Source organism: Corvus hawaiiensis, chromosome 19 (assembly GCF_020740725.1).
Source record: "Corvus hawaiiensis isolate bCorHaw1 chromosome 19, bCorHaw1.pri.cur, whole genome shotgun sequence".
NCBI classification, from domain to species: domain Eukaryota; kingdom Metazoa; phylum Chordata; class Aves; order Passeriformes; family Corvidae; genus Corvus; species Corvus hawaiiensis.
Window position 1 is genome coordinate 6,386,771 of NC_063231.1, and position 14,931 is coordinate 6,401,701.

The window sequence follows — 14,931 nt, forward strand, 5'->3', positions numbered from 1 at the left end:
GATTTCCTTTCTTGGGATCCCTTCTCTTCCCCACAATTCATCACACATCCATGTGGTCCTTTGTGTTCTGGTGGGAGACTCCAGATCTGACCTAAGCATCTATTCAACCAACCTGTTTCGTTATATTCAGGGTCTTTTGTCATCATACTTTCCAAGATCTCTGATTTAATAAATGGTATTTAAAAAAAAAAAAGCATCATACATTCTAGCAAGACCTCCTTGAGGTTATTTAGGAATTAGAGTTTCTGAGTATTCTCCTGACAGTGCCAATCCAATTTACTCTCTTGCTTCAATACACATTTATTTAAGATGTTTCATACTACTTAAACAAACTCTGATGCTGTAATCTTCACTATGGAAAAATAATATATAAAAATAGAAGAAAGGTCTCTAGAAACAGGATGTTTAGAAAAATACTAAGTTTAAAGCAGCAATAAGGCATTTATTTACAGCCCTGTTAAATCTACATAATTTAATGATTAAAGCTTAGGACTTGCCCTAAGGTGGGCAAGCACAACTTCCAGTTTTACCATAGGTCTGCTCTGTGATCTTCACCAAGTCTTTTAACCTCATTAAATAAGGGTCAACTCTGTCACTTTTGAGATTAATCCATGATTAGCAGAGCAAGTTGGACATCACATGGTGCATGAAACACCACAGAAGAAGGCTTCATGTTATTGTTACTGTACAAAGGAACTTTTGCTGATTGCAAATTTTACCAAGATCACTTATTGGAAATGACATGTTTATCTAAAATGTGAAGAAGTAGAGAGTCTAGACAAATAATTTCCAAAAAATGGGCTGATCATGGGAGAGAAGTAAACACCTTCAAAGTTCTCCGTGAGTGAACTAAGTGTAATTGCTGAGCTCAAACCATTTCCACATTACTTAAAACCAGTAGAGATTTTTAAAACTGGCCTGAGGCAAAGGACTGACTGTGAATGTCTCCAGACTTCAGGAGAACTTAGCACAGCTCCAGCTTTGCTGCTTTGGCCCCAGCTTTACACTGGTCTCAGCTCACAGCCTCTGTCTGTACCACCCAGAATATTTGGGGTTCCCATAAAAAATCATATTTTGTGCTGTGGCCCTCTTGCTCCTTGTAACCAGAGTCCTCACTCTGACATTTTTTGTTGCTCCAGGATATCCTACTCTTCATTTAGCTGAGTGAGTTATCATTCATCAGTCTTTACCTTGATTTCTGTTGTGCTTTAAGGTACAAAGCACTATAAAACTAAGCTTTTACAAAAATTCCTTCCCCTGGGTAAAGTCCCAACTAAACTCTTCTAACCCCAGAGTGATCTGAGGGCTGATTTTCTTCCCTGGTAATTTGCAAATCAATTCACTTTCTAATTAATTGTTATTTCTATGGATAGATTTTTCTTATTACCCAGAAAACTGATTTTTTTTGTCAATCAGTTCTTTCCGCAAGAATGTGCTGGCATTGTACTCCACTAATTACTAAAAAGAGCCACTACTTTCAAGTTACAAAGTCAGTACTATCAGGTTTGTTTGTGCTGTTTCATATGCTTGACTAGTGTGCTAAATTGACAGCTCATCCTTAAGGTCCCTTAATCTCCTGGCAAGAAAGTGGAATATCATTCCATACCTCCTTCTGTTTTTAATCCACCCCTGAGTTTCTGACCTCACACTGACTGCAAGGTGCATATAAAATGTGATCACTCTGGTAAGACTGTCAATAAGACACATTTTTACACCACTTAGACTTGTCTCCCAGGTAATTTTTTAGTTTGGCATCTTTTAAAATACTTCATTTATCCAGGTGAAAGAACCCCCAGATGGCCGGAAATAAAACACAAGCACAAATAATGGCCCTTTTACCTGTACTTGTCAGTTTGACTGCAAGTCTAGTGGCAGCAGCCAGCCTGTTCAGGGATGCTCCTGCTCTGTCTGGGAAGGAAAGCCACATCTCCCCATTTTGCTGACAGAAACAGGATAAAAATAGCATATCCTCAGAGCCACCTTTGCCACAGGCTGCCAGCAGACACCTTGACCCATTTCTGCCATCTCACATCTTTGAGCTGATGTGTTTGTGCCTTTTGCCAAGTAGGGTGGCAGTGACTGCAAATCCTGCACAGAGAACAGGATCTCTGGAAGATTCAAGGGGATTGGCACTTTTATCCTCACAACAATCTGGGATCTTCAGAGCTGTCGTCACATCATAGAGAGTTATGCATGAACGTGGTGAGGTCCAGGTTAAAAATCCATGGCAAGGAGATAGGTCCTGCCAGCCTTGTCCCAGGAGCAGCACGGAGGTACCTTCCCACTGGAGCTGTTCCCAGCCTTCCTGCAAGGTCTGTTCAGGCTCAGAAAAGAAAAAAACATCCACGAATAACCCCCTACCCCAAAGGCTCTCAGTGCCTTCCACAACACAAAACACTGAGGTGAATGGGGAGCTATGTACGACCTAAAGGGAGAGAGAAGTCCAGACACACAGATTCCCTCAGCACTCCTGCTTCAGGGAAAGGCTCTAATCTGTGGCAGACAGCAGGCAAAACATGGAGGAGTTGCAGTTTTTCTCAGTGTATGTCTTGGGGATGGTTTTTTATCCCATATCCATTTTTGGTTTTATTTTTGTTATGTGTCCGGGGTGGTCGCTGCCCCCCCCTTCCCCAGCTCCGAGTGTATCGCAAAGGGTGAGAGCCAGCCTGGGATGTGCTGCAAGAGCTCGGGGCGAGGAATGGTTCCCTCCCTCCAGTGGGGCGATTCCGTCACAGCGGCCACGCCGCGCGGCGCCTTTGAATAGAGGTACTGTTGCCATGTGGATTTTGCCCATTTCTTTTTTTTCCTTTCCCTTCGGCCCTGTGACTGGGCCTTGCTGGCTCGCTCCTCTGCTCCTTTGCTTGCCTGGGAGCCCAGAGCCAGTGCGTGCTGCGCCGGGAGCACGCTGTCCCCTGCCAGGGCCGCCCCCTCTGCACAGCCTGACCCCAAGACCAGACATCGCTGGTGAGCTTCCCAGGGGAGCGATTCCCTGCCCAGCCCCGCTTGCTCTGCCGCTGCCTCAGGGATTCCTGCTACCTTTTAACCCGATGCCCGGACACCCCGTGGCTTTCTGCTAGGGCTGCGGAGTTTCTGCTGTATTTGTTTGCTACCCCTGGTGTGCCCACCTCCGCCATTTCAACCACTTCTCCGAGGTTTCCTGCTACAGCTCATTCCGCCATCCGGAGGGGCACGGGGACCGGCTGCCCCGGGGGTTTGCAAAGGAAGCTCCTTTTCTCTCTCTCCGGCCGTCCAGCCGCCATCGCCGTGTGGAGAGGCGGCCGAGCTGGCGGCACAGCGCCCCCTGCAGGCGCGGGGAATCGCCGCACCCGCCCTGCCCGGCCGGGAGCCAGCAGCGCCCCTGGCGGCCGCGAGCGGAGCTGCAGCGAGGGGAAGGTGCTGCGGCCGGGAGAGGCTGCTGCCGGGTTTCTGCTTCTGGTGGTTGGTGCTGGCGTTGCTGCTGTTTGTTTGCCTTGTTATACACACATACACATAGATATACATGTAAAGAACTGCTATTCCTTTTCCCAGGTCTTTGCCTGAAAGCCCGCTAATTTCAGTTCTATTAATTTAGAGGGAAGGGGGTCCCATTTTCCATTCCAAGGCAGGTTTCCGCCTTCTTTGGCACCCGTCTTTCAAACCAGGATAGTGTACAACTGCTAAAGAGAAACAGGGAAAGAATAATCCCTTCATAGCAATCATTTCCAATAATTTAAATGAAAATTTCATTTGAAGAGATGTATAAGGGTACACGCCATGTCTTTTAAAAATTAGTTTTTAGCTGGAATTATGTCATTTTTGGGTCATAATTAAAAGGCAAACAGCTTTTCTTTTGCAATGTTTATAAATAAATTTGTACTTCAACAGCCTGTGCCCTGGCCACACCATGTTAAATATTAGTTTGGGAGGATAATGATGTGTAAACAGGACTCACAATAAATCAAATATACAGGGCTGGAGTATTTTCTTCTTTGTCATTCCCACGCAGACTCACTGGCTCAGTACATGAAGAGACAAGGCAGCACATGCATTTAAAGCACAGTTCCTGCCTTAGAACCAGTCCAAATGAGAGAAAATTAAGTGCAAGGCTCTGCTGCTCTCCAGTGGAGCTGAATGCAATCACTACAGTTAAAATTCCACCCCTTCTGAAGCTTTCTGCTTTTTCTTAAGCACTCATTTCTTTGTTCCTGGACTGCTGCTGGGCCACCGAGTTACTCAGCTGTACATGTGATATTACATAATGAAAAATACTGATTTCCCCAAGTTCGAGTTGAATGATAGAAATTGCACCAGAGGAGGTTTAGAGAGGATATTAGGAAAAATTGCTTCACTGAAAGCACTGTCAAGCCCTGGCAGAGGCTGCCCAGGGCAATGATGAAGTTACCATCCCTGGAGGCATCTGAAAAATCTGCACATGTGGCACCTGGGGACACGGTTTAGTGGCGGCCTTAGCAGTGCTGGGTTAATGGATGGACTTGATGGTCTTCAAGGGCTTTTCCAACCTAAATAACTCCATTATAAAAATGAGGGATATGAAGCAACTCAGAAAATTTTCAGTCTCAGTAGGTATTTTCAAGTTTACCCTAAATGTCTGTAACAGCTCCCATTATTCCCATGACAGAACACATGATCCAGAATGGAACTCCCTGTTCCAAATCCTAGGAAAATCAGTCTCTCTCGGCAAGTGCAAGATGCCTTCTAAGCTGTATTAGTGCTTAAGAAAACAGGATTTCTGGTATTATCTGGAGACCTTATTAGAAAGGAAAGGCCTTTTTGCTGCCAGACACAAGTCAACACAGAGTCCCAGGCACAGTTTGGGAGCTGCGGAGTCCCAGAATCCAGGAGCTAAAATCCTAACTCCTCCAGTCATCCCTCAGTGAATCACTGGGTCTATTTGTGCCTCCGTGGGTGTGATAAACAGATACCCTGGGAGCTGTCAGACTGCATTGCCTCACATCTGCCATGCACAGAGGGAGCTGCCCAAGGGGCACCCCCACCCCACAACCCAACTGGAGCTCCCTGTCCTGCTCCCACACTAAGGGACTAAAGGGACTAAACTTACTCCTGCTGTCAGGAGCCCCCAGAGCCTCCACCCACAGTGCCAGGGCTTCAGTGTTCACTCTGGTGACCTGGAATATCTTGGCCTGTATCAGGAATAGTGTGGGCAACAGCACCAGGGAAGTGATCATCCTGCCATTCCTGACACTGCTGCGTTCAGTTTTGGGCCCCTCACTTTAAAAAGGACATTGAGGGGCCGGAGCGTGTCCAGAGAAGGGGAACAAGGCTTGTAAAGGGACTAGAAAACATGTCTTACGAGGCTGGGTTTGTTTAGTCTCAAAAAGAGGAGGCTCAGGGGTGACCTCACAGCTCTCTAGAACTACTGACAGGAGCGTGTTGTGAGGTGGGGATGTGACTCTTCTGCCTTGCCTGCAGAAAGAAAATGGCCTTAGGTTGAGATAGGGGAGATTCAGATTCAATATTAGAAAAATTTATTTTTACTGTTGGTGTGGTCAGGGGTTGGAAGGGGTTGCCCAGAGGGTTGGTGGAATCACACACTGGGTGATGTGGTTTAGCGGTTTAGGGGCTGCAGTGGCAGTGCCAGGTGCATGGTCAGACTGGCTGACAGAACCACAGGATGAACTAGGTTGGAAAAGACCTTTGAGATCATCCAGTCCAACCTATGACCCAACACCACCTCATCAACCAGAGCATAGCACTGACTGCCACATCCAGTCTTTTCTTAAACACCTCCAGGGACAATGACACCTCCCTGGGCAGATGATTCCAATGTTCAATCACTCATTCTGTGAAGAATTTCTTCCTAATGTCCAACCTAAACCTCCCCTGGCGCACGAGGGCTGTGTACTCGTGTCCTGTCCCTTGTTCCCTGGGAGCAGAGACTGATCCTCACCTGGCTGCACCCTCCTGTCAGGGAGTTGGAGAGAGGGATAAGGTCTCCCCTGAGCCTTCTGTTCTCCAGGCTGAGCCCCCCCAGCTCCCTCAGCCGCTCCTCACAGGAATTGTGCTCCAGAGCCTTCCCCAGCCTTGCTGCCCTTTTAAAGGTCTCTTCCACCCGTGACGATTCGGTGATTCTGTGACTCCTGGCACGCCTCCCACAGCCCAGCCCAGCCCTCCCCGTCCCCCCGGCGCCGCCTGCGCCCGCAGCCACCCCGTGACGTCACAGCCCGCCTCCCGATGACATCACCGCGCAGACCCCGCCCCCGCGCTGACCTCACGGCCGTGGCCCCGCCCAGCGCCCCGTCCCGGCAGGCCCCGCCCGGCGCGGCGGGTGAGGTCAGAGGCGCGCGCCGCTCCCCGCCCGGCCCCGTCGAGGCTCCGCCGCCGCCGCCGCCGCCGCAGGAGCCGCTCCGAGCAGGACCCGCCGGGCCCCGCCAGGCCCCGCACACCCCCCCGCCGCCGCCATGGAGCTGGCGGACGGCGTGGTGTACCAGGAGGACCCCGGCGGGCCCGGCCCCGCCATGATGTCGGAGCGGGTGTCGGGGCTGGCGGGCTCCATCTACCGCGAGTTCGAGCGGCTCATCGGGCGCTACGACGAGGAGGTGGTGGCCGAGCTGATGCCGCTGGTGGTGGCCGTGCTGGAGAACCTGGACTCGGTGTGCGCGCACAGCCAGGAGACCAGCGTGGAGCTGGAGCTGCTGCGGGACGACAACGAGCAGCTGCTCACGCAGTACGAGCGGGAGAAGGCGCTGCGCAAACAGGCCGAGGAGGTGAGCGCGGCGCCGGGCCGGGGCCGGGGCGGCTCCGCGGGGGCGGCCGCACCTTCCGCGCTGGGCCCGCCCGGGGCAGTGCGGGCGGCGCCGGGAGCCCCTGCCGGGGAGCGAGAACCGGGGCTGCCCCGTCCGGGCGCGGGGCCGGAGCCGCCGGTGACGAGTTGGGGTCGCGATGCGGCTCGGGAGGAGGATGAGGAGGACGGGGAGTCCCTCCCGGTCCGTGCGGCTCGGCCGCAGCGGGACCCGTCCGTGCGGCTCCGTGTGCCCGCGGTGCGCTGAGCCGCTCGTCCCGGAGGGATCCCCGGTAGCCGCTGCGGAGCGCTGCGCTGCCGGTAGGGCCGCGGGAGGGGAGCGGAGCAAACATGGAACCGTGCGCCGGCTGCGCTGTCGCGGCCCCGCGGGATGCTCCCCGCGGAAGGAGGCGGGCTGTCCATTTTTGCAAAAATAGTGACAACGCATTGCAAAAACCGTCAAATACACAGTGTCTAGGCTGAAGCTCTTCAGAGTTGGCACGTAAAGCTGCAGGCAGCAACAGGTGGTGTGGACTCTCCAGTGACATCGACTGTGACTTGGGATGTTAGGTGGTTTTATTTCAGTTTTTGTACCAAGAATAACTTCAACATAAATAAGCTTGCGTTATCTTCTGTGACATTATAAAGCAATACAATAGGAAGCAGCTGTGTAGGATAACTTCCTCTAGCTCATTGTCTTGTCAAACTCCTGAAGGAAATTGGATTGGCAGCATTATCTGTAATAGAACAAACCATCTTACAAGTCTATTTCCAGACTCCTTGTCCTGCGCTTATCTCTCTGGTTGTGCTTGCCTTCTAAATTTTCCAAAAATCAGAAGAACAACTGCACTGAGGGTAAACACAATATTGACAGTGAAAGCTTAATTTAAAAACCATTAGCCCTGTACAAATATTTGTTTGTTTCTGTTATAAGTGAGTGCAAAATGTTGTCTGCAGGTTATTCCAGGACTCAGTTTCTTATGAAGTGCTGTGATATGAATGGTGTCCCCCCAACTCTTGGACTGATAGATTGTTCATCCTCCTTGTCAAACATGTGGTTTTATGATGCCTTATGGACTCCAGTCAGGGGACTGGAGTTGCCACACTATTTCTGACACAAGCTGATGTAAAAGGCTCTTCTAGAAAATATGTTTTTATTGAGAATAATAGGAAGAGACTGACAAATACTTTCTGAACTAATTAATGAGAAAATCTATCAGGCTTGAAGCACAAGCAGCATTTGCCAGATTGAAAAAAGCAGGCCTTGGGCAGCAGGACAGAAACCATACCAATACGATGAAACAGAACATGGGGTTAATTGTGTTGTTGTGGCTCTTCAGGAGCTGTATGTGCCTGTATTGGTAGTGTCCTTCTCTGCCATCTCCATTTCTGTGTGTCATGATAAATTAACGTGAGAGGACAGGCTTTATGCAGTCAAAGAACCAGTGCTCATGCTGCAAGACAGCTGACTGATGCTTTCCAAAGTACAGTTAGACCAAAGACCTTATTTTCATGGTAAGCATAAAGGTCATTTTTGTGATGTGCTGAGGTCATTGTGCTGTACAGGTGTGGAAGTGTCAGGTACAGCCTGGTGTGTTCAGGAGAGGCATGTGTGTTAGTCAGGCATGGTTGTTGAATTATGTTTTTTGATGCTGAGATGACCTGATGGGTGCAGTATGGTTGAAATAAAAGGAGGGAACAGAAATGTAACGCTATTTTCCTTGGGCAAAAAGTTGCTGGCTTAGCACATTTCTTTCATTGTGGAGTTTGGTTGTATCATCTGGTGGCAAAAAGGAGAATTTTGAGCTGCTAAGTTCAATATTTATCATCTGTTCATAGAAATCACACAATGATTTGGGTTGGAAGGGACCTTAAAGTTCATGTCACTCCAATCCCTGCCATGGGCAGGGACACCTTCCACTAGACTAGGTTGCTCCAAGCCCTGTCCAACCTGCCCTTGAGCAGGGATGGGGCAGCCACAGCTTCTCTGGGCAATTAACACAGCCTCTTTTGCTTTCTGTTATAGGAAATCTTATTTGCAGCAGTATCTTAATGAATGTTAAATAGTTTACTCTTGGAGTAGGGGTCTCCTTACCCCATTTTTGTAATTTGCCTTCTTTATTTCCTGTGCTTAAAAAGTGTTACTAAAGAAACATCTTGGAAGTTGTTGCCTGTGGATTTCTGAAATAATGTTTTTTAAAAATCACCTTGACAGAAGTTCTGGGCCTACTTCTCACCCCTCTGGGTAACAGTCTTGATCTTTGCAGTTCTGCAAAGTCACGTGTCTGAGTTCTAATGTTTTAGGTTTTTTGATTCCTTTGCTGAAGGAACGGAGGAACCAGCTGCTCTGCTGTTCTGCTTCCAGTTCTTACCTTCCCACTTGGTGACTGTGAGGCAACAATTCATGCCCCAAAGAAGTGGGAGAGGAACCAGCATTTGTACTTCTCCTATTTTATACCCTGATAAGAGTTACTTCTGCAGCAATGTTCTGTTCCAGACCTGCACTTGTGGCTGGCAGGTGTTTTGTGTGCACTTGAAAACACGATAAAATCTACTCCTTTTAGCCATGCCAAATTAGGATATCTTTTAGCTTTTCTGCTGTTGGTGGGATTAAGCTGTTTTTGAAATCTTTTGCAACCATGAAAAAGGATTTACCACCAGTAAAATTGGTTTAAGTCATAGCATGAACTTGATGTCTGTTTTTTCTTCCCAGAGGTAACTTTCTTCCTTAGGATTGTATGTTGAGTAAACACTGCGCAGTAAGAGTTCAAGTTTAATTTTTCATTTGAGAGAACAAAGCTGAGATGCATTTTACAGAGGACTTTCATTCCATTTTACAGCTCTCAGGTTGTTTTCATTGTCATGTGTTCTGCTGTGCCCAAGTCCATCTGAGCTGGCTTTTTAGGTGATTTTTTTTTCTCCCTGCTCCAGGAAGAACTTGCCATTGGCTGGGAATCTGGCATTGTTGCAATACACATTGCTGAAGGACATGTCATGGAGTAATAAAGATTGCCAAGTGGGTGGGATCCTGACATCAGATATGCTCAGCATTGCACCTGGCTCCTGTGACAGGAAAACAAGTCCAGATATAAAGAGACAGAAGACGACATAAATATAGGAAGAAATATTTCATTTGGCTAATAATGTGCTACTGAGTGCTTCAATGGTTGTGTGCAGGACACAGGGTTCCAAGCGTGCTGGGCTGTTGTGTAGTCTGAGTTCACATTTATTGCAAAGATCTCTGCAAACTTTCAAGTAGGTTTAAAATTGATTGCATAAAGATTTTTGAGTTTAGTTTGTCAGGGACTTTTTCACACTTTTTATATGAGGTCTTTAAGAACAGGTTGGACAAAGGTCTGAAATGACACACTTGATCCTGCTGGGAGAAAAAGGGAAGGATTAAATGGGAGTTGCCAAACATGGCTGATGAAGGTATCACAGGTTGGGTTTCAGTAGCAGACACATGCAGGAGGAGCTATGCATCACATCCTGTGTTACACCTCATCATAGCCTACTCAAAATTAGGATCCACGCATCCAACACTGAGCATCAGAACCTGGAAACAAGATGACCTTTTAAGGATCATTCCAGCTGTATTTTCTGTAATCTTATATAATTTGGTCTGGTTGTTTTAAAAGATAGGTTGGTGTCCTTCAGCTTGCTCTTAAGAAAAAAAAAAAAAAAAGTAGCAAAAATCTCACTTCTCTTTAGAGTTGTAAGATACATCTTTGTTGCCCAAACAGGACATCACTTAAAATGAGGAAAACTAGATTTTTGTCTGAGTGTTTTGTATAACCAGTAGCTGGAGTTGAAATGACAGGATGGCTATTGAGTGCCTAACATGTTCCTACATATCCTGCTTTATTTACATTAAACAGTACAGGAGATATGCAGTATTTGAGTGTATTGTCAATGTAGATGAAAAAAAAATCTTTTAATAAGGGTGCTCAGCCTGTCCTTGGCTGCTGTGGTGGTTTATCTGACTAGTTCTTCTGTCATACTTGTGCAGGCTTAGTCAAGATGTGGTGATCAATCTGCTGGGTCTGTGTCTATGATTATACTATCACCAGAAGGAAAAATGAAACCAAATAAAAATATTAAAAGTCCAAAGTTCTCAATCCCAAGATTTGATCAGGTATAGTTTACAGCAGGGGAGGGAAGAATACTCAGCTGTAATTACAGAAATGCTTTAAAGCATAGTAATGTAGATTTGAACTTCAACAAAATGAAGGTAAACTAGTGGAAGGTAACAAAACTGTTCAAGGCAAAACCAGTTTTACCACTTGCAGTTGAAGAACTTGAGAGGAAATACAAAATTATATCTATCTTTAGTTTCATGAGTAATGATGACATTAGTGGCTCTGAATGGCTGTTAGTTATTCATGAGTGTAATTGTCCCTGGCCTTTTGCAAGCTATGAGACATTTTTGGGAAATCATCAGAGAAACAACTAAACAAAGATGTTACAGTTTTATATTTATTCTTTCATGTTTTCCCATGTTTAATGTAACAAACTGTGTTGGTCTTTAGCCCCAGTGCCAAATTTGCATCAAACTTTGAAGCCCTTTTTGAAAAGGGAGTTCGCCAAGAATAGGCCAGACATGACTTGAATGTAAAGAGGGCAAAAGTCTTGAATCAGTTACTACAAAGAAGCCATGAAACAAGCTTAAACATTGAGGTTTTCAGCATTACATTGAGTAACTAATATTCCCAAACTTTGTGTGGAGGGGGTGGAAAGATTTCTGCACATCTGTGTTTGAAGAGGGATTTTTGATGGCAGCACCCAAAGCAGAGCTACCAGGGCTGTTTCTCAATTTTGTCATGGTTTAACTTCAAGCACAGTCATATGAACGCCGTGCCCAGTCCTGTGATAGCTGTGCAGAGCTTGTCTGAAAGGAACTCTTGTTACACTTCATAGATTTTGCTGCATTTCTACATCTGAAGTACTTTTTAGTCAGAACTTCTTCTGATGACCCTGCTAAACTGAAGCGCTTTTCATAAGGTTATGAATTTCTGCTTTTGTAAAAGCTCTAAAACGCACTGGCTAAAATGTAGTAGTAGTTTATTAACAGTTGATATGTGATCATTTGAAATATTTTTCCCACTAAATTCTCCTGACAATACATAGGAAAAAAATACTCCAGTCAGATGACTGTTTTCAAGTTGCTGCCTTCACTGTCTCTTTTCTTCCGTGTGGTCCTCAGGTGCCTTTGCCTCTTTAACTGTCTTGGGTGTTTGGGGTTTTTTCCTGCAGAGGTTTCTGGTCTGCTTTTTCTCCCTGTTCTGTGAGCCTTCTGCATAACTTTTGTTGGTGGCCTTGTCTTCTTGCAATGCAGAGCACAGAATACTGCATGACCTAAAACATCTCTGGCTATTAGAAGCATTCTTTGTGCCAGTAATACATGCTGAATTTCTTAAATTTTGGTAAGATAAATAGCAAAAAAAATGTGCTATTAAAGCTGCTATAATGGTGTGTTGGTAATTTTATGTTAGGGGATGTAAACACTGATACATTCATCAGTGGACTCCATAATATGGGGAGTCACAAAGTTTGTAAACCAAGGTAACAGAAAGTGACAGTGATCAGCACAGAGCTTTCTGTGCAGTTGACAGATAGTAGATGGTTATTAAGGATTTGATGAAGACTATGAGAATTTATGGCAGAATTGGGTGGGAATGGAAAAGATATCATATAATTTTGGTTGGCACTACTGCTGGTGTGTCCCTGTTGCAGTGTCTGTACCTTTGTGACTTACGGGTGAAAATAACTTCACTGATGATCGTTCAAACTACGGATACCAAGACTCCCTGTGTTCATGTGCACTGATGGCAGTTGTTGTACATTAAGTTAGACAATAATGAAATAATTCATATTTATGTTAATCCCAGCAGGTTCTCTGGAGTAGCTGGCACTCAGTTGATAGTTATTACACAGTATAACCTAGGCTGGGTGCTTGACTGATGGACCAGGACTGAAATAGTTCTTTGTGTTTAAATCTATTTGTGGATCTATTCAGTTGTGTTGGAAACCACCTTGCACCTTCTTGGCTGTGAAGGGCTGCTGTGTTGGTTCCTACCTACTATAAAACCTGTAATTAGTTGTTTAGTCTAACTTGACTATTTTGTCGTTGTTTAGAAATTCATTGAATTTGAAGATTCTCAAGAACAAGAGAAAAAGGACTTACAGACCAGAGTGGAAGCATTAGAGTCACAAACTCGGCAACTTGAACTAAAAGCAAAAAACTATGCTGATCAAAGTAAGTAAGATATGGTGCACTCCCTGTAAGTGATATTAGTGCATTTTAAGTTTTGTTCTGTAAAGTGGTAATACATACACTAAATATCTGTGCCCTCTGATTCCTGTACTTGGACAGATAACTGGGTTTAACTCTTGTGCAAGTCTGTTTTCTTTAGAATTAAGGCAAACAAATCAGATACGAGCTTGTGACTTGTAATCTGATTCTTCTGGTATCCTGCTTGTATTGTTTGCCTTTTAGACTGTGCTGTTTTCACATTTAGCAACTTCTTCAGGAGATGCTTAGATTACTTCCTTGTTAGTGATGATAAAATAAACTATTTTCTTTCTACTGAACAGTTGTCTGTGCTAAAATAAAGGTAATCTTTGGGTTTAGAAGCACAGCTGGGATGAGAAGAGCATTGATGGTGATTTTCATTAACTTTTATATAATTTTTGCTGAATTATTTATTTCTATGAGGCATTTAGTTTTTATAGAAAAAGAGTTTAGGAGGAACACTTCCCTTTTTAGAGATGTTCTATGTAATTTAAAAAAAAAACAACTTACGGAAGCTTTGGAAAAAGACGAGAGTGATCAGTTGTCTTGAAACACTTGAAGTTACATATATTGTAGTGTAGACATTCTGCTGGGCTGCTTCTTATCCAGCCACAGAGTCATTGAATGAAACTCCATCATCAGTTTTTCTGCTTTTCTACTTGGAGCTTCTAAGCCACCTTCTGTTGATGTGAGACTGGTGTGTTTATCAGTTAATGTATAGCTTTTATTGCTGGGCCCTGCAGGAATGTAAAGTGAGACTGTGACAAGGCTGAGATAAGATCAGTTTCTAAAAGCAGTGCCAGTCGTCAAGATAGCCCCTTTCCACTATTCTTTCTTCCTTTATTTCTGCTCAGCCACATTTCCTGCCCCTAACACAGCATGTTACAGCTCTTTTCCAGCTGCAGCTCTAACACTGTTGGTGTAAAGTTTAATTTTCAGTGGCATGACTGAGTCTATAGCAGGGTAGGAGTGTCTGAGAGTGTTAAGATGAATGTAGGTGGCATCTACGGCAGAATTTTACTTAAATTTGGACAGTTTAGAATGGTGTTGGCAAGTCTTAGAGGCATCACCTGCTTCATATCCACTGTTCAAATATTCCCAGATTCTGTACAGGCAGGGATGAAGGAACACTTCAAGCAATCTTTCCTAGCAAAGACCAGGGTGATTATTTCCTAGGATTGTCTCTTTGTAGATGAAGTCAGGCTAAAATGGATAATTGTGAAGCAGGTAGTAGAGACTTGTACCAGAAACGCTGTGATTCTTGGGAATGGGGGTGGGTGTGTGTTTAAGGGCGGCACAAGAAGGGAAAAGAAAACATTGTAGCAGGAGTTAAGTGGTCTGTTTTGGTAACAAAGACACTGTTTCCAGAAGGCCTGTGCTCTAAACCCGCAGCCCAAACAACTCGTTCATGGGAGACCCTGGTCTCTGACAACAAGATTATGGATCAAGATTGCATTGTATCCTATAGGCCATGGCTTTATTCTGTTAATGCAATCCAAAGGACAAAGTGGTTGCACAAAAAGGAAAAATTCAGTTGGATTTCTGGCAATATATGTGGCAGCATACCTGGAGTTTCTCTAATAGAAGTTACATTTACCGTGTGTTGATAGCAACATTTTCTATTCCTCTCTGAGTCTGTTGGTGTGAAATTCTCTTTTTGCTTTGAAGCCTTCAAATATATGTATGATTTTAAAGTTTTAATTATATATTGTGTGTATGTGTATATATGATAATAATGAAAGTATTTGCCCAAGAAACTCAATTGTTCCAGTAGAAGCACTGAGGGGTGCTAGAACTACTTTTTTTGTAAGAAGTAATGTTGCTAAAAACAGTTATCATAACTACGTAAAGCTCTGGTGATAGAACAATGGCTTTTAGACATTTCCAAAATCTATTTGTT

General features: G+C 45.1%; 1 protein-coding gene across 7 annotated transcripts in view; it reads left to right on the forward strand.

The window, feature by feature from the left end:
• Positions 1-6,350: 6,350 nt before the first annotated feature.
• The window catches only part of SPAG9 (sperm associated antigen 9), a 61,829-nt gene continuing 53,248 nt past the window's right edge, over positions 6,351-14,931 (forward strand). For 5 of the 7 annotated variants that reach the window (XM_048323383.1, XM_048323387.1, XM_048323385.1 and 2 more), the window contains exons 1-2: positions 6,351-6,725; positions 12,875-12,995. In XM_048323383.1, the coding sequence (XP_048179340.1) occupies positions 6,420-6,725; positions 12,875-12,995 (427 nt within the window). In that variant the 5' untranslated portion in view covers positions 6,351-6,419. The remainder of the gene's footprint in view (positions 6,726-12,874; positions 12,996-14,931) is intronic. The other 2 variants (XM_048323389.1, XM_048323391.1) reach the window with 1 other exon arrangement.